The sequence below is a fragment of the Schistocerca piceifrons genome, chromosome X (assembly GCF_021461385.2).
Source record: "Schistocerca piceifrons isolate TAMUIC-IGC-003096 chromosome X, iqSchPice1.1, whole genome shotgun sequence".
NCBI classification, from domain to species: Eukaryota; Metazoa; Arthropoda; class Insecta; order Orthoptera; family Acrididae; genus Schistocerca; species Schistocerca piceifrons.
In genome coordinates this window covers 359,212,066-359,236,769 of record NC_060149.1, presented here as the reverse complement: position 1 = coordinate 359,236,769, position 24,704 = coordinate 359,212,066, and the positions used below count along the sequence as shown (strand labels likewise).

At 42.7% G+C, this 24,704-nt stretch overlaps 1 protein-coding gene across 1 annotated transcript in view; it reads left to right on the top strand.

Moving 5' to 3' along the window:
- Positions 1 to 24,704, top strand: part of LOC124722353 — a gene marked incomplete at its 3' end in the record, with an annotated part of 821,905 nt that overhangs the window by 647,437 nt on the left and 149,764 nt on the right. Inside the window, exon 3 of the mRNA XM_047247526.1 lies at positions 16,199 to 16,302. Coding sequence (XP_047103482.1) covers positions 16,199 to 16,302 — 104 coding nt within the window. The remainder of the gene's footprint in view (positions 1 to 16,198; positions 16,303 to 24,704) is intronic.

Below are 24,704 nucleotides of genomic sequence, written 5' to 3'. Positions count from 1 at the left end.
CCATTCTCGTAGGTATGCCACTCACTCTGACTGCAAATATGTCCATCAATCTGGTAATTCGATCTCCTGTGCTGTCATTCATGAGCAGCAGTCCAGGGGATACTTTCCGATAGGATAACACTTGCCCACATGCCGCTGTTGTAACCCAACATGCTCTACAGAGTGTCGGCATGTTGAGTTAGCCTGCTCGATCACCTGACCTGTCTCCAGTTGAGCACGTATGGAAAATCATCGGACGACAACTCCAGCGTCGTTCACGACCAACATTGATCGTCCCTATATTGACTGACCAACTGCAACATGAATACAAAACCGTCCTACAAACTGAGGTTCGGCACCTGTATAACACAACGCATTCACGTTTTCATACTTGCATACAACTTTCTGATAGTGACACAGGTTATTAATGTACCAGCACTTCAAATGTGGAATAGATTATGTCACGTAGTGTTAATCGCTTAAACATGTTAACTAGAGAAACATATTCCCGAAATTTTGTTACTCCACATTAATTATTTTTTGATGCTGCGATTTTTTCCTTTAGTGCACATGAGAAGTTTCTAGAACTTTTTATTTTAGAAACGAGAATATAAATAAGAGACTGATAATCAGAAAGCTTTGTCGTCGGTGAACTATGAATTCGTCTTCATTGACGATCGTAACTCGCTTACTCAGTCAGATTTTTTCTTTTTGTATTAAGCTGTTGTTTATTTTGTGAGAAGTCCAGGCTAATATGTTAGTCGGAATAAACCTTTTACTCTAAACACATCAGGTTATCTGTTAGATGCCACATCGCCCTTTACCGAGTGAATTCTATACCACATAGATGTTTCCGATAACATCAATCTTTCGGATAATGCAGTTACACCATTCAGTTCTTTTTCTCCTCAGCCAGCTGCTCCACAGAGGTGTATTCGGCGCTTATACTTTTCACTGTCTTCCACACTGAAAAATTGGCTATCAGCACTTACAATCATACTCAGTGTTTTGTCTCTTCTTTGGCTGATGTTTCTCAGGCCTCATATTGTTTCCCGTTTTATCTCGGGAAATGAAACTGTTCATTACACGACAAAGAAAAATTTGATGTCTGGGCAATCAGTAAGTTAACTTCGTATCAGCGAGAGAGAGAGAGAGAGAGAGAGACGGCTTTAAAACTCTTGTAGCGGTATTGGTGAAATTCAAAGCTGATCCCACGCCCACAGAGAGTGACCTGCACGTGTCCAATAAGTGTAAGACTGCTTGCGCCGTTGTGTTTGGTATAGTAAAGGTCAACAAGGCTGCTCTGAGTGCAAAGACGTTATCGTCTTAGAGAGTGACTTGTCCGCTTCTTGTAGGCTGCCAGAGAACTCTCTGGCCACTTCGGTTGGAGCTCTGGAGTCAGTGGTGTACGGAGGAGGAGGACGCAGCTGCGGCTGTTTTCCTAAGCAATACTCGGAGGTGACCCAAGGCGCACAGCCGACGCGAACACGATCCGCAGCCATCGTCATCAGTTGTAACGACTCGAGAGCAGGAAGCGGCGACAGCAGCCGAGCACAGATGTACTTGATACCAACTTAATTTAGGCTTGTGACGGAAGCCACGGGCAGCCACGTGCTGGACGACCAGGCAGAGATGAGGCTATTTCCCGGGACGCTCATCTACCCCTTCTTCCATACGACCTCACAGGAGAGCAATGGCGTCCGCGAGCAGTAACGGTCAAGTATCCAGCAAGCACAAAAGGAGCTGCAACATTTCAGTTAAAACCGCACATCTAGTTACAAATAACCGGACGAGTGTGAGCAGGGCTCGCGCTCTGAGCGTTCCGTACAAACTGAATTACGTATATAGATGATAATTTCGTGGTGCAAGTCTTTCTAGCGGACGCCACCTCGGTGACCTGCGTGTCCCTAACCTACCCCAGTTATCTAAGTGGGCAAAAGGGGACCTCCACTTTAATGTGCAATGCGAACCACGTGTTGTTCCTGGCGACCCTTCACATCGTTGACAGGTGAAGGTTAGGTTAAAATGAAGTTCGTAAACTCCATGGTCCCACCTAGACTCGATCCCGCCACCTCTCGGTTTCCTGGCACGCACTTTATCCATAAACCCCCAAGCCTTCTATCTATATAAATAGTTCGTACATAGGTTTGTATGAGTAGGTTTGCGAGTATTAAAATGTGACGTAAATGACCGTGTCTTTTGACTGCATTGACTTCTAAGCCTAATTTTTTTGCTCCGCTCACACAGCAAAAGCTCGATGTCCATAACTTACCACATTACATCGCTGCAAATACTGCAGCAATCCTACATTCGTGACTGGGATTTCACTCTACTTCCATGAACAATAGAATTGGTTTCACATCAATCGCAGCCACTTAAAACGCATAACTAATAAACCCTTATTCCTGCTCCAGAATCTATATAATTTTACGTGCCTTACAATCTCATAATAAAAAAGTCGTGGTGCCTCAGAGGTTTTTCTGGGTACTTTGAAAACACCCTATCCACGTAAATAAGACACACATTAAAACAAGTAAAGCAGTAGAACAATCTTCGATGTTCATTACGCAAATTTAACCGTCAGAATATTTGCATTATTGTACTCGGATTTCGCAGAGAAAATAGGTAAAAACTGTGATTATATTGAATGTGTGTCGTTTCGCCCTCTAAGGGCAAGTGGAACCATTACTTAGCACTGGCTTCCTGTTCTACTTATCTACCCAAAACTTCCTCATCCTTTCCCTTTAAGCCTGTCATCTTTTTTGGGTACATGCGTTTCGAAGTTTAAAATTAATTCCTGTTGGATTTTTGGGTATAGAGTTACGTGTATTGATTTTCTGCCTGTATGTAGTCCGTGTAGTTGCCAGTGGATCAATGCAGCTCTTTGTGACGTCGTTCTCGTTGTCTACCAGCCAGTGTGTTTCGGATTGTCGGATTCCGTTGACGATGGGATATTTTCTTGGTCAAGTGAGAGTTGTCCATTCTTGCTACACGACCGTAGAATTTCGTAAGATTTTTCCGTGGAAGTGAGATGACCTGTTCGGTCAGCGAATGCAGTTCTCATGAACTTTTACGAATCCCGATATTGTCTTGAATTTTGAGTCCAAATATTTATCTCAGTGTTTGTTGTTCTCTTTCCTCAATGTCTTTGACGTTGGTAGTTAATGATGACGTCTCCGCTGCTTTGATGGACAGCAATTTATTGATGTACATATTCAAAGTAATTGTGTAAGCTTTAAGCAGTTGTTCTGCATGTATTTTGTTACCTACTCCATAGTTGACAGTTTTTCCAGTAACTTCACCTAGGTATTCGAAATGCTTAACTCGTGTGATGTTGTCATTCTTGATTGCAAGTGATGCTAGATTTGGGCTCTTTGAGTCTATTTATTGTGTTTTTTCATAAGAAATTTAGAGTCCGATGCTGATGGCGGTCTCACGAAACATCTCACTGTCGTGGTTGGCTTCCTCGGAAGTCCGAGTAATTATTGGTAGGTCGTCATCAAAAGCACTTAAAGTTGATTCGTTTATCTTCTGTTCCCACACTTATCCCGGGTATTTCTTTCTCCAGAGCTTTGATGAGGTTATCGAGTACTAGGATGAACAAGAATGGGAACAGTCCATCACCCTGTCTTACTCCAGTTCCAATTTTAAAGGGTTCGGAGGTTTCGCCCATGAATTTTACGAAGTATATTAAACAGGGTGATGCGGCCGATAGATTAGTAGGCTTTTTTGAAGTCTACAAAAGTGATAAATCTGCGTTTTGACTTCCGGTGTTGCAGTATCATCTTGAGTTTCCAGATCTGTTCTGCTCACGATCGGCACAGTCGGAAGCCTGCCTGCTATTCACCTATCGGATGCTCTGTTTGTTGCTCTAGTCTGGTAAGCAGGATACGTGAGAAAACTTTGTAAGCAGTTGGTTGAAGTGAAATACCTCGATAATTGTTTGGACCCGTGTTCTCTTCCTTTTTGTGTAATAGGTGGATCAAAACAATTTCCAATCTACTGGTATGTTGCCATTTTCCCATATATTGGCAATGATGGCATGCAGTCTGTCAACGAAGACTTCACATTCGATGCTGAGCATTTTTGCGATTTTACCATTTTCCCACGGCGCTTTGTTGATTTTGAGATGTGAAATCACATTTCGTATTTCTTCCTGTGTAGGTGGAACAGAGTTTTGATCTGGTGAAGTTATTATTTAATATGTGCTTTTCACAGACTGGTTATTTTATAAGCGTTCATCCAGTCTATTTAAACTTGTTTGGCACAGCGACAGACGACTTTACCAGTTCGCTGAATGGACGATATCTATAAAATTTTAATAGCACATGAATATCGAATACGAAAGTTTTACAAAGTGCTGATTCAGTCGTTCGTTAAACGCTCAGCACGTTCTATTAAAGAAAGTGATAATATATTTGGCACTGCAAAGCAACCAGTACTATAATTTAGGAGGCGAATGTAGTGCCCGTATTAAAAACAAACTCCGGTATAAATATTTTACTACTGACTGTCTTGACGTCGAGGAATACAAAGCGAACCCGGCAGCGCGCTCGTCTTCTGTTAATCTGCATTAGCGCTGTCGAACAGACAGACGCTCTCAAGATATTCGGAACCGCCATTTCATTTCGTAGTCTGCCTCTAAGTATACCAATAACACTAAATGGCTTCGTTGAGGGCCGAAAACCTATAAAAAGGGTTAAGTGCTGAGGGCAGACACTGCGAGAAAGGGGAAGAAGCCGTGACGGCACAACTCGTCATAAACGTCAGTCGGCCCGGCCCTATCGTGCAGCCGCAGCCGCGAGCCGCGCCCTGTCCATCATTCGAGTTTCACTCGTGAAAACGATAATTGGTTTCATAATTGGAATATAATTTGGTGAGATTACACGTCCTCCTGCCGGGAGACGGCGGCGGCCTTGGCGCGTTTGACTGGAGCTGTATTTCAAGTGAGCCTTCTCCGCGCGCTCAATTCATCAAACTTCGCTTATTAGCATGCTCCTCTCTGGTCCTTCTTTCTTCCGAATCTTTTAACGGGACACCTTACACAGAGGTTCGATATACCGCCTTGACAGATATCTGTAACGTTCTACAATAGTACTGTCAAAATAGTAATCAGCGTCTTTATGCTCTCAGCACCTACTACGGTTTGAAGATGCGTTTTTGCGACTTTTCTAAATATGGCTGAAGAATCTCGCATACCGTTCCTGTGAATAAACGGGATGAACCCGTACTCGATCGATAAAATTTCTAATGTTGTTCAAGGATATTTCCTGAGTATTTTCGTGTAACAAATCTGTGGTCTCCGGCGACTCGTGGGAAGTAATAATGATTTATTCAGTTTGTTACCTCAACTACCTTTGTCTCTCTGAAATAAAACCTTCAGAATGGCGAAAGAGCCGGTTATGTGCAATCACCAAAACCAACGACACAAAAAAAGGCAGTATACACTACTGGCCATTAAAACTGCAACATCACGAAGATGACGTGCTACAAACACGAAATTTAACCGACAGGAAGAAGGAAGATGCTGTGATATGCAAATGATTATCTTTTCAGAGCATTCACACAAGGCTGGCGCCGGTGGCGACACCTACAACGTGCTGACATGAGGAATGTTTCCAACCGATTTCTCATACACAAACAGCAGTTGACCGGCGTTGCCTGGTGAAACGTTATTGTGACGCCTCGTTTAAGGAGGAGAAATGCGTACCATCACGTTTCCGACTTTGATAAAGGTCGGAATGTAGCCTATCGCGATTACGGTTTATCGTATCGCGACATTGCTGCTCACGTTGGTCGAGATCCAATGACTGTTAGCAAAATATGGAATCGGAGGGTTTAGGAGGGTAATACGGAACGCCGTGCTGGATCCCAATGGCCTCGTATCACTAGCAGTCGAGATGACAGGCATCTTATCCGCATGGCTGTAACGGGTCGTGCAGCCACGTCTCGATCCCTGAGTCAACACATGGGGACGTTTGCAAGACAACAACCATCTGCACGAACACTTCGACGACGTTTGCAGCAGCATGGACTATCAGCTCGGAGACCATGGCTGCGGTTACCCTTGACGCTGCATCACAGACAGGAGCGCCTGCGATGGTGTACTCAACGAGGAACCTGGGTGCACGAATGGTCAAACGTCATTTTTTCGGATGAATCCAGGTTCTGTTTACGGCATCATGATGGTCGCATCCGTGTTTGGCGACATCGCGTGAACGCACATTGGAAGCGTGTATTCGTCATCGCCATACTGGTGTATCACCCGGCGTGATGGTATGGGGTGCCATTTGTTACACGTCTCGGTCATCTCTTGTACACACTGACGGCTCTTTGAACAGTGGACGTTACATTTCAGATGTGTTACGACCCGTGGCTCTACCATTCATTCGATCCCTGCGAAACCCTACATTCCAGCAGGATAATGCACTACCGCATGTTGCGAGTCCTATACGGTCTTTTCTGGATACAGAAAATGTTCGACTGCTGCCTTGGCCAGCACATTCTCCAGATCTCTCACCAATTGAAAACGTCTGGTCAATGGTGGCCGAGCAACTGGCTCGTCACAATACGCCATGAACTGTGGTATCGTGTTGAAGCTGCATGGGCAGCTGTATCTATACACGCCATCCAAGCTCTGTTTGACTCAATGCCCAGGCGTATCAAGGCCGTTATTACGGCCAGAGGTAGGTGTTCTGGGTACTGATTTCTCAGGGTCTATGCACCCACATTGCGTGAAAATGTAATCACGTGTCAGTTCTAGTATAATATCTTTGTCCAATGAATACCCGTTTATCATCTGCATTTCTTCTTGGTGTAGCAATTTTAATGGCCAGTAGTGTACTACGAGGTGCGTCAAATAACTAAAGCAACACTTTTTTTTAAAGCTGGTTGGTTTTATTCAGAATTAGAATACACCATATTATTCCCCACTCTTTTGGTTGCAAAACCATATTTTTCAATATGGTCTCCGTTCAATGTTACGGCCTTATGCCACCTTGCTGGGAGGGCCTGTATGCCCGCAAGGTACCGCATAACTGGCCGACGTCGGAGCCAACGTCTTGCTGCATCAATAACCTCCCTATCATCCACGTACTACCTCCCGCTGAGTTGCGCCAAACCGTTGGAAGTGGAAGGTGTGAGATCCGGCTGTGGGGTGGGTGAGCAAGGACAGTCCAATGACGTTTTGTGAGCTCCTCTCGAGTGCACAGAGTTTTGTAGAGCCTTGTGTTGTCGTGGCGAAGGAGAAGTTCGTTTGCATATCTGTGGCACCTCGAATGACAGTGTGTGCCCTTTCCAACATTGCAGGAGTCACAGCTGTTTACGGCCGGCCTGCACGGGAGTGATCGGACAGGTTTCGCGCGACCTTCTTGAGATGATGACAGACGCTTGGCCCAATGACTCACCGTACTTTTCTTCGCTGCTGGGTCTCCATAGACGTTCTGTAAGAGCCTATGACTATCTGCGATGCTCTGGTTTTCCGCCAAAAGACACTGAATGAGAGCTCTCTGCTTGGAACACACCTCCGTTACAGAAGCCACTTTGAAGGCTGCGTATAGCGCCGCCATCCATCGGAACTTTATGAAACCATAGGGTCGGAATCGGGAATATCCCACGATGTCCCATAACAAATTCTGTATTTTTTCATCCGAAACCGACCGAGGAAAAGATTTGTTGTATTACTCTCGTACAATCTTCAGGTGAAAATGTACGGTGATTCGATTGCTATCGCTGCGGGAACAGTGTTGCTGTACTGCTCTTCCATTGCATTTAGTGAACCCGCACAAGAGGTGCATATAGCCCAACTCTCCAGCCATACTGCTGTGTATCATTATTGACAAACCCAAAACAGAACCGAGCAGTATTGAATTCAAGCTTTAGGGCGAGAAGTAAAGTTGGTATTACTGTCGTCGACAGGAATTACTGCTTGTGAATGTAATAAGTTTGCTTCCAAACAAGAGACAAAGCGCGTATTGTTGACGTTTTCACTGCTGTGCAGGTGTTTTCACTGCAGTACAGAGACAAAGATAAATGGAGTAAGAAATCAAAAAAAATACAAAAGTATGAGTGAGTCACCGAAAACTATGTGTACACCATACCAAAACACGAAATGTGCATGAAAAAAGCCCGAAATTTTGTTAGCGGAGTTAGGGTTCACCCTATATACACTGGGTATTAAAGCGGAGCTATTGTGGACTCACGCCTCTTTCCCGGATGACATGCAAACTCTTTTCACCTATGGTATACAGTTCAGATTTATGTATTCACCCAAAATCCCTTCACTTGGTCTGGTCAGTAATTTTGTGATGTTGCCTCCAAATATGGCGGTTCACGAACACCGCACTTTGTTCATTTTCCCCATCAGTATCGCACTAATGTTTGGTAAGTCTGAGTGCAACCTTTGCAACAACTCCACTTGCTCCCATTTTTTAAATTTCTAGCATTGTCCAAAGAAGGAAAACTTAACCACTTGAATTCTTCACGTGGATTTCATTCAGAATTCTGTCACTACGCGCTTGATTTGCCTCTTTTACAGGGAAACGGTAACGTATTTAATATATCATTATCATTTTGGCAATTGGTCTACGGAAATAAGAGAAGTGCTATTCACAAGAACAAGTCTTTGATCCCTTATCCTCATTTATTTGACGCTGAAATTTTGTTAACACTTTAACCAGTTCGATATACCGAAACTTTGGTATGATCTAAATTGTTTTCATCCGCTGAAATCCTCATTCTCCTCTCTGGAATTTCTCTTATTATTAAAAAGAAAACTAGTTATATTCTTGTCGAGACGCGCACATCTCGTTTTAACCGATCTAAAGTACGAGATTTGCGTCTTATGTGAGATTACAATTTCTTACACGGAAAACAAGCTACTTTATATTCGATTTTCTCTTTGCCACCAAAAACAACCTAACATTGTCAAATGATCGTTTTCAGTTTAGTTCACCATTGAGTTCAAAGTCTCCATGCTTCGTTTCTCTCGGAATTTTATCAGCATTGTTAAGTTTACTCACGCACTGACAATGTTAACTACTGTGTTCTCTCCGGATGATCACTCAAGCAGTAAAAAGCGTTTACTGAGGATGACAGGAAGCCGAAAGCTCATCACCGCAGGGAGATAGCCGCCTGGGATATCTGCGCGCACATACTTCACTGACAGTATTAAAAAATGAGACGTCAACATAATGTCAGTAAAGGCAAGTCAAGCGGATGTGGTCAGAAAGAAACAAATTTTCGTTCCAAGAATAGGTGCACACTTCAATATTTCCCACGCCCAAATGTCCGACACGCAGTGCCACTTCATGCAGTCGTATATGAATGCAACAACACTAGTAATAACTGTCTTCAACATTTAACGACACATTGGTTTTTATTGTGTATATTCGTAGTGTCTGGAATATAGACCCACAATAAGGCCGATTATCTTAAAAAAAAAAAAGACTGCGACACACTACTGATAATTTACCCAAGCATGTAGTTGGCGCTAAGAAAATTAAGGAGAATTCCCTGATAATGGAAAGTAGAACATTTGTTACGTGCTTACGAATTACTAGTTTCGCTGACGTAGTATGCAGTAATAAGCAGTATTTGAACAAACACACAAAAATTTGTGCTTTGCCGTTGCTACGAGTGCATAAACAGAACTTCATATGAAAAACTAGAAATTAAGGGCAGTTAAGGCTGTAAGAACGAATCAAGTGGCAATATTTATTTCACAATTCAAATATAACAACATACCATATCTGATCTCTAAAGATAGTTTGTGACTTCATATACATAAATCTGTGTCATACGTTAGAGGAACAGCCAGGTAGCAATACTCATGAGCCGCTGTCCTGAGATGGAGGCAAGGGCAGTAACTGCGACCTGAGCAGCCTGACGCTATCAGCCCAGCACACCTCTCACGAAATGGAAGAAAAAATTATTCAGGCAGCTAATGCTTTCATGACCTGATTAATTTTTCCAGCAAGCAACTGATTCGTACACCGAGTAAGAGACGTAAACTGACTCCGCCAAATGCTGTTTGCAACTTGTTGCTTGAAGATAGAACCCACTCCACGCATGCGTGCCAAAACTGTTGCCTAACTGCAGGTGCCAGCTGCTGAAATTGCATACACGCAGCAATTCCAAAGGTACGACGACGGAATGAATGCAAGGACGAGTGTCACAAACAGGTCTTTACAGTTGTGACAAATCTGAAAGGACCCGTTAAGCATATGTTCCGCCATTCCTAATATGGATCTCAAAAGACAGGTTCAGTAGTATTAACTGGCTTCAGTAAGAAGGCTATTATGTCATTACTATAGATGCCAAACGCGCAGGCGAGAGAAGAAAGCCGGGCATGAGGGCAAGATTTCTTTTTCTTCGTTGCAGCTGTTCGCCTCCCCATTATGTGCCGCTTGTTATAGAAACACTCCATTTGGGTTGGTCTGGAGATCACGCGATCCCTGCTCCTTATTCTCCACCCGTAAATTGATTCCGTATGTGCTAAATATGGACCACCAGAGATGACGATGCTGTGCAGGATAACTAAGAGCTTCTCTATGAAAAACTTCTATAATTTCCAAAAATAACTTTCTAGGTAATCATAAAGAAAACATTGAAACTAAGATGATATTTCATTATGTTTTGACACTATTCTGCTGACTCATTATGCACTTCGATGTGGTTAGGAAAAGAGGTCTAGAAAAACTGACATGCTTCTGCACCCCAATGTATTTACTACACCATGTTGTGTTGAATCTACTAACACACAGTGAAGTTTTGTAATTTTGAAACCAGCAGATTGTATTAGCCTATATGGCCACACAGTCATTTCTTATTTTGGAAACCTAATAAAAAATCGTTCACACATTAATAGTTTCCAACTACTTCTCGAGTCTGTTAAATTAAAAACAATATTACCAAATGTGTAAAACTGATCTCTAAAATTAAAGACAATAAGCTGAGGAAATTATATGATACGTTATAAATTTATGTCCCTGGAAAACATCATTCACTACCTCGTATTGCCCAAACAGCGAGGTCTATGTGACTAAACGAACACAAATTAAAATTCCATTAAGGTGGCAGAGGAATCAAAAGTTCGTTGTAATGTAGTTACTTGTCAATTCTTTGTTGTTCGTAAGCAAGACAACTTTTAGAGAGGTAATTACTAACACAGAAATAGCCAGTATAATTTATTTACTGTTTTCTTTACATACATAAATAAAGTGAAAGCAGAAGTTAGATAGCTTCGCAATAGAACCGTCAAACTTTGGCGTTTCGCCTTCCATCACGAGTTTCGTTATTAAAAATTCTTTACTACTTCTTAAATATTCTTGAAGTACGATGGATTGAAAAACCAACAAACTCCACAATAGTTTTAAAACTTTCAACACTTGCCAGTCCAATAAAACCTAAAGGATTTTAGTGCTTCACGTGTTCCACACAGTCTCCTCCCACTTGAGTAAAACGCGCAGAACACTCGGACAGCTACGTGGAATTGTCAGAAAAGTCCTTCTTTGGGATGCTATTAAACTCTAACGTCACATTGGCTTCAACGTTGGTTATATCGTCAAAGCGTTGGCCATTTACGTGAATTTCTGTGCTTTGTCGTTTTGTGCTATTTTTGTATTGATAAAACCAAGTCTCATCATCTGTGATTATTTTTGCCAGAAAAGGATTGTCCACGTTTTCCATTTCTGTCAAGTCGTGACAAGTATCCACGCGTCTTTGCTTCATACAGGAGTCAAGGTACGCTGGACTAACATTGCACGCACTATTCTCTTCTTTAGAACACTCCACTACTTAAACCTGCCTGCAAACAACTGACTATTCGAGTGAACATATGTTGTTTACAGTTGTTAGTTCAAGCTACCACCGTAGTTATTGGCTGTCATCACTTATACGCAGGGTGCGATTTGTGATTGTACCAGTGGGGGGGGGGGGGATGTCTTAGGGGGTTAGTAGAATTATGTATGTTACTAGCTTGGACCGTGGCGTTACGCATGGTTAAACAGCTATTTATAAATAGATGTTAATGCCGAAACTCACTATTGACGCGAATGCATTATCATAAAAGCCATCCCTTGTTACATCTTTAAAAGTACATTATAGGTAAAGCTTATTTACAAAATCATCTACATACGGGTGCAGATATACGAGGGGAGTTCAAAACGTAGAGGCACATTTGTGAAAAGTTGTACTTATTCTGGTGATAGAAAACTGAAACATATTAATAGTGTTAATAGTAAGACTTACTAAAAACTTTCAGTGTTCGGCTCCACAAATTTACATTATATGTAAAGTTTTACTCCAGTGCGTGGGAAATAATTATCCCAGGTTGGGATGCATAAACTAAAACCAGAGGAGAAGATGGTCTGATGCAGACGGGGGGGGGAATCCACCCCATCCCCCCCTGCAAATCGCACACTGCTTATACGCCAAAATCAATCTCTGAACATTTTGGACGGTCGCTGTATACTGTGATACATAGATGTATGAGTATTTCGACTGGAGACGCTTGCTGTGAATCGGACAGAAACTCAGTATCGAAATCTATGCATTTGCTTCTTTTGTTCATGCCCTGTTGTCAACGGAAAAATCGATTGCATTAGTTAATTGTATTAACTGACACATCATAAATGGCTGTTTGGATGACTAGTTCGTTAGCACTGTGTATTTCAGTAAATGTGGAACACGTAAAATTACTAACAATTCCATGTAACTCACTTGCATTTATGCACATGTGCTACCCATTTAGAGATAGAAATGAACAATAATGCGAAATTCAATCTAGTTAATTGTTAAGCTCAGTTTTTTGCATGCATCCTGGCAGCACAGCCACGCAACTAACAATTCGTGCACACACTTCCCAAAAGAGTTGTTTCAGCTGGAAATTTCACACTATTTGGAATTTGTTCGGGGCTGTAGGAAAGTGACGCCTGGCATTTATTCAAAATCAGAGTAACTGAAACTAGAGCTTATGGTGAGGCAAAGGCCGCGACTCATTTCTAAAGATGTGAAATACTGATGTAGCAGCCATCCATACACTAATCCGGAAGGATTACGAGGACGAAGCAAGGAATGAACAAATGATTCATATGTAGGTGTGAATGTCCATTTCAGAGCTGAAAACGGTAGCTATAAAGATGTGGTAATTAACGGAGAATATACATTTGACGATGATTACACTTTAGCACTCATGAAGATGAGGTAGTGAGAAAAACTTATCTGGCAGTCACCACAGCTAGTAGCAAAACCTTACACCGTAAAAATCTCAGACATTTTTCTCAACGCAAGTTAAGTGTCTCAAAATGGAAAAGAAGTATTTAAAGCTACGTATTTGCAGTAATCAGCATTCCTATTAAAAAGAACTCACGATAATGCCCAGGGACCTACCAATGGCAATTTAATCCTCTGACTGTAGCGTCAATGGATGACAATGCTCGAGGGAGTTATGGTCAGCACAATACTGCCCGCGGTTTATGTCGGCTCTCAAAACTGAGATCGGTAATTCTCCTTCAAACTGTTCCTCAGATGTTCTTAACGCGACTAAAGAGACTCGTTCCACGCGCTGAAACCATAGAAAAACCTTAGGTGATTATTTGGAATTAAACCCGAAACCTATTTGCCAACGCCCAGCACCGTCATACATTAGGTCATGGAAACGGCCTTGCAGCAGTGCTATTATTAATTTGTGGTAAATGAAATTAGAACACATTTCTTGAATAACGTTGTTCGTTAGTTTGACAACGTTTGCGTTAAACTGAATATATTAAGTTTATTTAAACAAAGTTTTGTACCCTCCATGGTAGCCGAGAGCGCTAATGCTCTACTTCTTGGACTCGGGTAGGCGCGCCGGCCCCGGATCGAATCCGCCCAGCGGTTTAACGACGAGGGCCGGTGTGCTAGCCAGCCTGGATGTGGTTTTTAGGAGGTTTTCCACATCCCACTAAGTGAATACCGGGATGGTCCCCACGTTCCGCCTCAGTTACACGATTCGCAGGCACTTGAACACATTCTTGTTATTTCATGGCTAACACTAGACACAGATAGCTGGGGTGGGGTTCGAGGTGGCGACAGGAAGAGCATACCGCCACCCTCTGCAACTAACACCGCCATATCCGTAGTAACAAGACCGACCCCACGTTGATACGGGACAAAGGCCCACAGAAAATTATGAATGATTTAAACAAAGTTTTATAGCCTAGCAGGGTTCGTCAAGAACAAACATTTGCCATTAATAATAAAAGTAAATTTTCTGTCAGTGGGTTACTTTCGTTCATTAGATAGGTACTCAAATAATTCTTGGTAGGTCTTTCTTACCTCTCCATGCACGTCTACAGGGATATTTACAGTTTGCACTTGAACACAAAAAAACCTCACCACTAAGGAATTACTCGAATGAGACGAAAATCGGTGGATATGGTGCACATGTACAAACAACCAAGTTATTACAACTGCAGAAAAATTGGATGATTTACTCAGGAAATAGAACTTCGCAAAATGATTAAGTCAGTAACGCACTGGTCCAGCTCTGTTCCTTATGCAGGCAGTTATTCGGCTTGGCTTTGACTGATAGAGTTGTCAGGTGTCTCTCTGAGGAATATTGTACCACATTCTGTCCAGCTGTTAAGTTAAATAGCAAAATCCCGAGGTGGCTGGAGGATCCTACGCATAATGCCCAAACGCTCTCAATCGGGGAGACATCCGGAGACCTTGCTGGCCAAGATAGTGTTTGGCAAGCCGTGAACGGACGGGCATTATCTTACCGAAATGTAAGACGAGGATTGCTCGCCATGTAAGGCAACAAAATGGGGCGTAGAATATCGCCGACGTACCGCTGTATTGCAAGGGTGTGGACGATGACAACAAAGGGGATCCTACTATTAAAAGAAATGACACCCCACACCATAACTCCTGGTTATCGGGTCGTATGGCGGGCGACAGTCTCGATGACATCCCACCGCATTTCGGGGCGTCTCCAGACACACCTTGGGCGTGGAGTCTCATTGGCTGGAGCAGAACTGTCTTCAGTGCTGAGTCCCGCTTCGAAATGAGCCCCGATGTTCAGCGAAGATGTGTCTCGAGACGCCTCCGACAGCGATGGGCTACCAACCCGACTGTCGCTCACCATACGCCCCGACAACCAGGAGTAACGGTCTGGGTTGCAGTTTCATTTCATTCCGCAACACGACCTCTTTGGTTGTCATCCGCGGGACCCATACAGCACAGTGGTACGTCGATGATATCCTATGCCCCGTTTTGCTGTTCTTCATGGCAAGCCATCCTTACATTTCAGCAAGGTAATGCCCGCCCCCACGTGGCAAGAGTTTCTACTGCTTTTCTTCGTGCTTTCCAAACCCTATCTTGGCCAGCAAGGTCGCCGAATGGAGAAAGTTTGGAGCATCATGGGCAGGGTCCTCTAGCCGATTTGAGATCTTGACGGTCTAATGCGCCAATTGGACAGAATTTGGCACGATCTCTCTCAGGAAGATATCCAACAATTCTATCAATCAGTGCCAAGCAGAATAACTACTTGTATAAGGACCAATTTGTGAAGATCTTTCTCTTGAATTAATCATCCAGTTTTTGTGAAATTGTAATCATTTCATTGTCTGCACATGTACATGACACTTTCCTATTTCCGTCCCATTGGGGTAATTCTTTCGTTGTGCGTCCTTTTTTCTGTCTTAACGTGTAAAAACGTACAATGTCGATAGAAAATTTCATAACGTCGAAGTGAGCTCTTTCACTTTTGCAAACCATAGTTTAGTTTACGGCATCTAACTTTGTCATTTGGTGGCCCAGCAACGAGAAGAAATTTTCTCTTACCCCGAAGACTAATTATCTCCAATAAATGCGGTGTCTTAAATTTCCAGTACGTGACTGTTGTATTATTAGGTCTGGTATCAGGAAAATTGCAATTATCTTGTGTTGAAAAATCCCTCGCGCAATGTTAGAGACACTTGTGGAAGTATGTGTCATAAGTCGCTTGGAACCTAGAATACGAGTTCGACAGTTGTAGCCGCGATGTAAATTACGCTTTGTAACCAGATGATCCTTTAGCAGTTTCCTTTGTGTGCATGATCTCTTTATTTACACGTAAGAAATACTGAGCATCTGGGAAATACGAAAATGAGTTATAACTTGATTTATAGAATTTTGAACAATTAATGTCTGGTAGAGAAAGATACTGTCCATTAACACGTTTCTCTGTCTGTTACAGCGATACTGCAGAGGACGTCGGTCAATAAGGGTCAACTGAAGATCCAAGGAGTGGCAACGTGCCTGTACTTGTGTATGGACAGTTGCGGGCTGTTATACGGCTCGGTAAGGCGCCGAAACTTCTCACACAGTCGCTGTAACGTCACTTTCTCTAATTTGTAACGGAAGTTAGTGATTATTACGATGAAATAAAATTAAAGTCGCCAAAACTTCCCAAGTGGTCACCAACGGCTGCAAAACGCTTTGCAGAGGTAGGAACACATAAATAGTGGTCACAAAGAACTGATGACAAATGTGTGCAACGGTTGAAGTGTGTCCATAGAATTTTTTACGCGGTCTTATCTCTGTTTCAGACTAACTTACCACGTAAAAACATTAAGTTAAGTTGAAAAAAACAATAATAATAATAATAATTAATATAATTATATTAATAAGTTACATACCAAGAAGGAGTAGTTAGCATCACCTGAATCTTTTTGAAGAGCATATTACCGCGAAGTGATTGGGTAACATCGTGGTAAACGAACGGTTATTTGTGGAACACTTGCACACCTTAAGTGCAGTGGTAGTATCATTCTGAGGCATTACATCGTTGGATACAGGATACACGATCCAGTCACATTAATGTGACCACCTGTCAAAAGCCTGAATAACCATCTTTTGCAGAGTGGAAGTGCAGGGAGAGGGTCAGTAACGTTCTGGAAGGTACCGACAGCGGTGTGGAGCGACGCCGACTCCAGTGCCGTGAACAGCTCTGCTGGATTGCTCCATTGAGGATTCATGGCGTTAACAATCCGAACGTGATAGTCCCACGGATTCTCGATTGGGTTCAAACCGGCGGATGTCGTCTGCGGCCTGTGACACACCATAGTTGCTCGGCGCCGGTTTTAGATAGCGCCATTTTGTCAAATACGATATAATTTAACTACCGCGGTACGCGAAACGTTTACAAACTGAGGTGTTTAGAAAATGCTTCCACCTTTAACCCGAAAGCGAAAGCCAATGAACATTCCCTTTTGGACGTCAGATAAATCACTCCGTTTCCGCATTACGATAACGACTGCACAGTTTTCCACGTATGCCGCCCCCCCCCCCCCCCCCACCCCTCCTGAGCGTAACATGCTTTATATACCCTCCACTGTCAGTGCTGCCACCTGGCGTCTGTGACTAGTTATTCATCTCACATTAATATGACGGGGCCGTGTAGTTCCAGATATTTTCTGTGGAGCTAAGACCGAGTATTTTAGCTGGCCAATCGAGATCCGATAGAATGCCTAAGTTTTCGTCGGACCAGTAAAGTAAGCATGCAGAGCCGTGATAACGGATGTTTTCGTCTTAGCAGATGGGAGTGTCTGGAGCATACCCATGATGAAGATGTATATGAAAGGTCAATAATTAGTCGCCGAGAACCTTGAAACAAACACCCTGCTTCATGTACACGGTTACGTGATTGAGCGGGCCCAAGTCGTGGTATTTCGAAAACTTAATTACACCCTACACATACGCTGCGGGCCATACACACCATTGGGCTGTCAGTGCACTCGACGCCTTGTATCATTTGCAAAAGAGTCACAATACGACTCGGAAGACCACACTACATCACTCAAGTCAGCTACTGTCCAGTTTCTGTGCTCTGTGGCGCACTGAAGACGTGCATCTCTAATGTGCCACTGTGTGCAATGGCTATTCGCGAGGTACCAGATTCCAGATGTCCGTTGCATGCAGTTCACCTCGCAATTTTCGCTCAGAAACTGTTTGAAATCGACCTGCATTCACTGACGACAGTAATTCCTGTCGAGTTTCTAATAGATTGCGATTGACAAAGCGTGACCCTCGTCTCCGGTCTCTGACGCTGGAAGTCTTTTTACGATCGTTGTACATACACCGTGTTACATGGCCACGAATGGGATACAGTTCTTTGTCGACACGTTGAACATTCCGCGTTGATACACAAGCAACTAGAAGTACTTTATTTACGGTGTGATCATGATAACGTCGACGCACTATAGTTCCTTTCTGCCATTGTGTCACGCCTCTACGTCAACATACCTTACTGTGCTGATTTCATAAAACCGACTGGCCCGTATATACAACTTCATTGGCATGATTTACGTAAGTGGTGGAAGATTAAATAACCAGTGGTACCACTACAACATCAACAGCCCTTTAAAGTTAGCAGTGGGCTCTTTTAAGACGCTGACTAATACAGGGGGGGGGGGGGAGGGGGGGGGAGCCGTCAATAAGTAATGCAACACATTTTTTTCTGAAAACAGGTTGATTTCATTCAGAATTCCAATACCACATTATTCCCCACTCTCTTGGCTACAAAACCCTATTTTTCAATATATTCTCCGTTTTAAATACACTCCCCATCATCCACGTGCTGCTTCTGGCAGAGTGCATCCACTATTGGGCCAGACAAATGGAAGTCGGAAGATGCAAGATCCAGGCTGTAGAGTGAAGACGCAGAAGAACAGTCAATTGAAGTTTTGAGACGATGATCCAAAGAAAATTGTCACGATCAGCCTCACGCTAACAATTCCGCAGACATGTTCCTTCGTTGCTCTTTATGCTCTTCTGTTAGGCTATGAGGAGCCCAGCTGATACACACTTTTGAGTACCGCAACTGGTGCACGAGCGTGTCAATACAACCAACAGAGACTCCCAGCTGAGCAGTGAGGTGTTCTACTGTGATCCTTCGATCACCTCGAATGAGAGTGTCCAACATTGCAGGAATCACAGCTGTGTCCTGCCAGCTGGCACATGGGAGATCGGACTGGTTTGCGCGACCTTATTGCGATGATGATAGACGTCTCGCCCAGCGACTCACCTGCTTTTGTTCACTGCCACGTCTCCGTAGACATTCTACAAGCTCCTATGAATATCTGCGATGCTCTGGTTTTCCACAAAAAAAAAGAAAAAAAGAAACTCAGTGACAGCTGTCTACTTGGAACGCACATCTGATAGAGACAAAATTTCGAGGGCTACGTATAGCGCCTCCACCTATCAGAGCTTCTTGAAACTATAGGGGCTGAAGCGGGAATATTCCACGATGACCCCCAACAAATTCCGTATTTTTGAACCTAAATGGGCCGAGAAAGAAAATGTGTTGCATTACTTATTGAATGACGCTCGTATTTTATCCGGTGAGCTTATTTGCTGCTCTAGTGATGTACATTAAGAGGTTTCTCTAGATAACATACCAGTTGCCGTAATACATGTTGCGTCACTGAAATATCAGACAATGTGATAGTTCACGGGACTGTAAAAAGGCGCTCTATGTGTAACAGTGCATTGTGTAGCTATATGTGGTGGTAGGATGTCCAAGCAGCACTTCTATCGCCACTATCACACGTGACCTCGCGTCGTAGGTGACGGGCACACATCTAGTTGTCCTAGAGTGTTGCACAGCAACGAAAGTGTGATTGAGGTGATCATTAAATCTGCCCAGACGCACAGGGCAGGCATCTGTGGCCAAACGAAACCTGGATTTGCCGCCAGGGTTAGCCTGGTCCGTCGCAGTTCAGCATAGCTTTTCGCGACTTCTCTGGAAGCGGAGGCAATGTGATTTGGGTGTGAATGCCTGGATATCGGGAAACGATGCTCTTCTGCCAAGAGACAGTGGGCTCTCTCAGGGCGCGCTGACAATTATGATCAGAATAGCACCTGCCCGTGACGGGTACCAGTCGATAAGACTTCCCGGACTGGGACTGTGCAAAAATGTGTCCACTCAAATTTATCTTGCTGGTTAGATGCTCCTCTGCTGCAACGTACAGGTATGTCACGTTGTTCAACGAAGTGAGAAGAGCTCTGCTATAAACCAGTCGCCAGTCTTTCTTATTGGTGACATGTTCACTGCTCTGAAGACATTTTGGGATGTAGCTGCCTGGCGATACTGGTAGCAAATCAGACTCTCCTTCTTGGTGCGTAATTTTCGTTGTCGCAATTATAACACTGACTGGTTCAAGTGCAACCATATTCGGCTCGAGAAGTAGCGTCAGTAATTCAGTGTTAAGGAAAGGACCCATAATTTTCATACGTTACAAATTTAAGATGTGAGAACGTGTGCATTTTTTTTACTAGAAAAGTAGCGGTCGCTGCAAATCATGAGTTCCATAATGTAAGTATATAAAATAAGAATTATCGCTGTTTTAAGAATGCATTGTACCTTTCTGAATACAGACGCATGTTCCTATGTCGCAGCTTTCTTAAATCAACTGCGCTTTTATGGTGCACGTGCAGTTACAGAGGGGTTTCTTGTTCGAAACTCTAAAGGAATACATTGTTCTTTACAGAGAAATAACCAATATATTTTATATTACTCTAAATATTTTCATCGTTAATATTATATAACCGAACAGTATTGATAATCAATAACCAAGATATCCTGATTTGCACAGAATAGTTCCTAGTGTAAGTGAAACACTTTACTAATAAGTTATATCTTGAACTTCAGCCCAGGTACACTTTCCAGTACATCTACTATGTCACGACTTATCTGATTTGAAGCTAACTTATTAAATAAACTTAAACACAATAATCAATAATGAAACCGACAGCGATGTGTACACACCTCAGATTTAACATAATTTAAATTAACTATGTCAAATTACTATCAAATCTACTCTACTTTACAGTTTTTTACCGTTAGCTTCGATGGGTTAGACATTTCAATTTTGAAGAATGAACATTTCTCTGAAATTATTAGCTAATTTTTAAACTTATAAGACAAAATATCAAATAATGGATTGAAGAAGCACAGTTTTCCAGAAATCTAACCATTCCAGGGCAAAATCGTACAGCTTGAATGTTGTGGTTGAACGACCGCCGTATCGGTTAAGTGACCAATATATCATGTTTCACCTTTTTAAAATTATTAAATATCTACGTATTTAGAGAAGAGCGGTATCGCGAAGGTGTGAACATTATATGAGTCTGGAGAGATGTGGATAATACGCTTAGGTATTTAAATACATGTGTTGACGGAATAAACGTAGCAGGGGAAGACTTCATGAATGGTCAGTAGCCTGCAATTTTACGACGTGTAGTTTGCTTCACTTAATGCTCAGCTAGCATAATAACAAAAGAGAACTGCATATTTCTGATATACAGTCGACGAGTTTGGGATTTGACCTCTCTGTTATAGATAATTTCCATCTAAGACTGCATTGGCATGATAATGAATTTCTGTAGGATATTCATTGAGTAATGGTGCGGGTGCCGGAAACCATTCAAAATTTGCAGATTGTGTTGAGCGTGCAGTTTGACTTGTTGATGAGGCGAACATACTTTCTTACAGTTGACGCAATGTATTTACTGATTCTTATTTGTCCAAGTTCAATGGATTATTTAGCTCTCTGTGTTCTATATACGTTAGTAATATGGAGGAAAGTACGTGGAGTATGCTCATCAGCACATTGCTTGTTCACTCAAACAGAGGATCAAGTGGACAGCAAATAACTACGCTACTTCAAAGTGCATGGTAAACAATCAATTCCAGTCGATTTGGCTGTTTGACGCTCTCATCTGGCACACGTTATCCCACTCTCTCGTTCATACGCAGCTTACTAAAGCGTTATCACAGTGCAAACAGACGTGTTTTCTTATACGATAGTAAGGCACACTAAGCAAAGCATCGTATCATCTCATGCGCCATAACTTTTATCGATATACTAACGTTTTGCGGCGTAGCGTGTGATATTTGGCAACTGGGACGTAATTTGTAAAAAGTCTTTCGATGGAATTAGTAGTTCAGCTGCTGTGTGAGCGATTAAAGAAATATCGTATCTCGAACTGTAGCTTATTTAGCGGTTCAAAAATTTTAATGATGTTAGCCGCATTTAGGTACTCAAATGTGTCAGTAATAACAAGCGAAAATTTGTGCCGGACCGGGAATCTAATCCAAAATTCTCACTTTACATCTCATGCGCCATAACTTTTATCGATATACTAACGTTTTGCGGCGTAGCGTGTGATATTTGGCAACTGGGACGTAATTTGTAAAAAGTCTTTCGATGGAATTAGTAGTTCAGCTGCTGTGTGAGCGATTAAAGAAATATCGTATCTCGAACTGTAGCTTATTTAGCGGTTCAAAAATTTTAATGATGTTAGCCGCATTTAGGTACTCAAATGTGTCAGTAATAACAAGCGAAAATTTGTGCCGGACCGGGAATCTAATCCAAAATTCTCACTTTACATCTCATGCGCCATAACTTTTATCGATATACTAACGTTTTGCGGCGTAGCGTGTGATATTTGGCAACTGGGACGTAATTTGTAAAAAGTCTTTCGATGGAATTAGTAGTTCAGCTGCTGTGTGAGCGATTAAAGAAATATCGTATCTCGAACTGTAGCTTATTTAGCGGTTCAAAAATTTTAATGATGTTAGCCGCATTTAGGTACTCAAATGTGTCAGTAATAACAAGCGAAAATTTGTGCCGGACCGGGAATCTAATCCAAAATTCTCACTTTACACATAAATATATATACAAATTATTTATAGCTTCCTTCTTTCCTGTTCGCCTACGACGAATAGTCTTAGTATTTTCTTTAAAAAACTTTGAGATATCTTTAATCTAATACTCATAGCTTAATTCATCACTCCCCTTTCTATCTTTCGGCGCAAATACTGTCTTTAATCGTTCCCTTTCGGTTCTTAGAAACTAAATTTCTATAAACAGGAAACTTCCCTATACCTCCGAGGTTCAATCATGCGCGGATACTCGAACAGGAAGATGATTTCAGTTCTTGAACAGAAATTTGCGGCTAAATCTCAACCGTCGCAATCATCCCTCATTGACTGAAAACATATTTACATCTACATCTAAAATATCCTCCGGAAGCCACCAGACCGTGGATGGCAGAGGGTACCTTGTACCGCTACTAGACATTTCCTTTCCCATTCCACTCGCAAGAGCGAGAGAAAATGATTGTCTATATGCCTCCGTACGAACCTTAATTTCTCTCATTTTGTCTTCGCGGTCCTTTTGCGAAACCTGCGGTGGCAGCAGTAGAACACTTCTGCAGTCATGCCCAAATGCTGTTTCTCTAAATTTCCCGTCTGAGCTCATGAAGCACCCCCATAATACTCGCTTGTTCATCGAACCTAGCAGCGCTCCTCTGAATTGCTTCAGCGCCTTTCTGCGAGCTGACCTGATGGGGCTCCAAAACAGTGGGATTGCACTGGTATTCTACACACGATCTCCTTTACGGGTGAGCTAAACTTTCCTAAAGTTCTCCCAATAAACCGAAGTCTATCACTCACATTCCATACTACCGGACTTACGCGATTGTTCCATTTTCTACAGCTTTGCAACGTTATGCCTAGATATTTAATCGACGTGACTGTGTAATGCAGCAGACCACTAATACTGTACACAGACATTATAGGATTGTTTTTCCTACTCATCTGCGTTAGTTTACATTTCCCTACATTTAGAGCAAACTGCCATTCATCATACAATATAGAAATTCTGTCCTCCAACAGCGTCGTCAGCAAACAGTCCCAGATTGGTGCTCCCCTATCCGTCAGATCATTTATGAATATAGAAAACAAGAGCGGTCCTATTACTGTCCCCTAGGACGATCTTGACGATGATGATGATGTTTGATTTAGTTGGCGCTCAACTGCGCGGTCGTCAGCGCCCGTACAAATTCCCAATTTTTACTCAGTCCAAGCTAGTCACTGTAACGAATGATGATGATGATAATGATGATAATGATGAAATGATGAGTACAACACAAACTCCCAGTACCCGGGAAGAGAAAATCCCCAACCCTGGCGGGAATCGAACCCGGTACCCAGACACGAAAGGCACACTCTTGACAATGAATACTCGCCTTCCAGGCCAACGTACTGGCTTCTATTTCTTAAGAAGCCTTCGAGCCACTCACATACCTGAGAACCTATCCCGTATGCTCGGACCTTCGTTTAACAGTCTGCAGCATAAACTAATGATAAAAGAAAACAAAATGTTTACACTTTAAATACTAAATGTTGATTCGAGATCCACACTCTGTCTTAATTGCTTTTCAACAGTGTTCAGTGCTCTCACTAGTCTAAGTAACAAAGCTCAGACGGTCAATTTCTCAACGTTGTAAATATAACACTCTTCACGGCTGTACCAATATTAATCTCAGTGACTCGCTTGGATTCGACTATCGGCCAAATTCACGTTTCAGTTTATCTCACTTTCTTTTACACAATGCCTACAGAAGCGTGAACTCGATGCTGTACTGCACAATGACTCGTCCTAGTCGAAGGAGCTTAGCAAAAAAATTTCGGATACGGCTTTATGGCCTCCTCCCTGTGTCGCGCCACTAAGCAATGGATCACATGTAATCAGAAGTTCCTCTAGACACATAAGAGAGGGTTCCAGAACAGTAATGGCTAGGCCGAAGCCGGCAGTGCGGCTATCCGGCAGTGGCGGCGTGCCGCCGCAGGTGCGTGCGTGGCCCGCTGCTGGACGTGTCATTACCATACTGACAGACCGGCTGCTCAGCTCGTC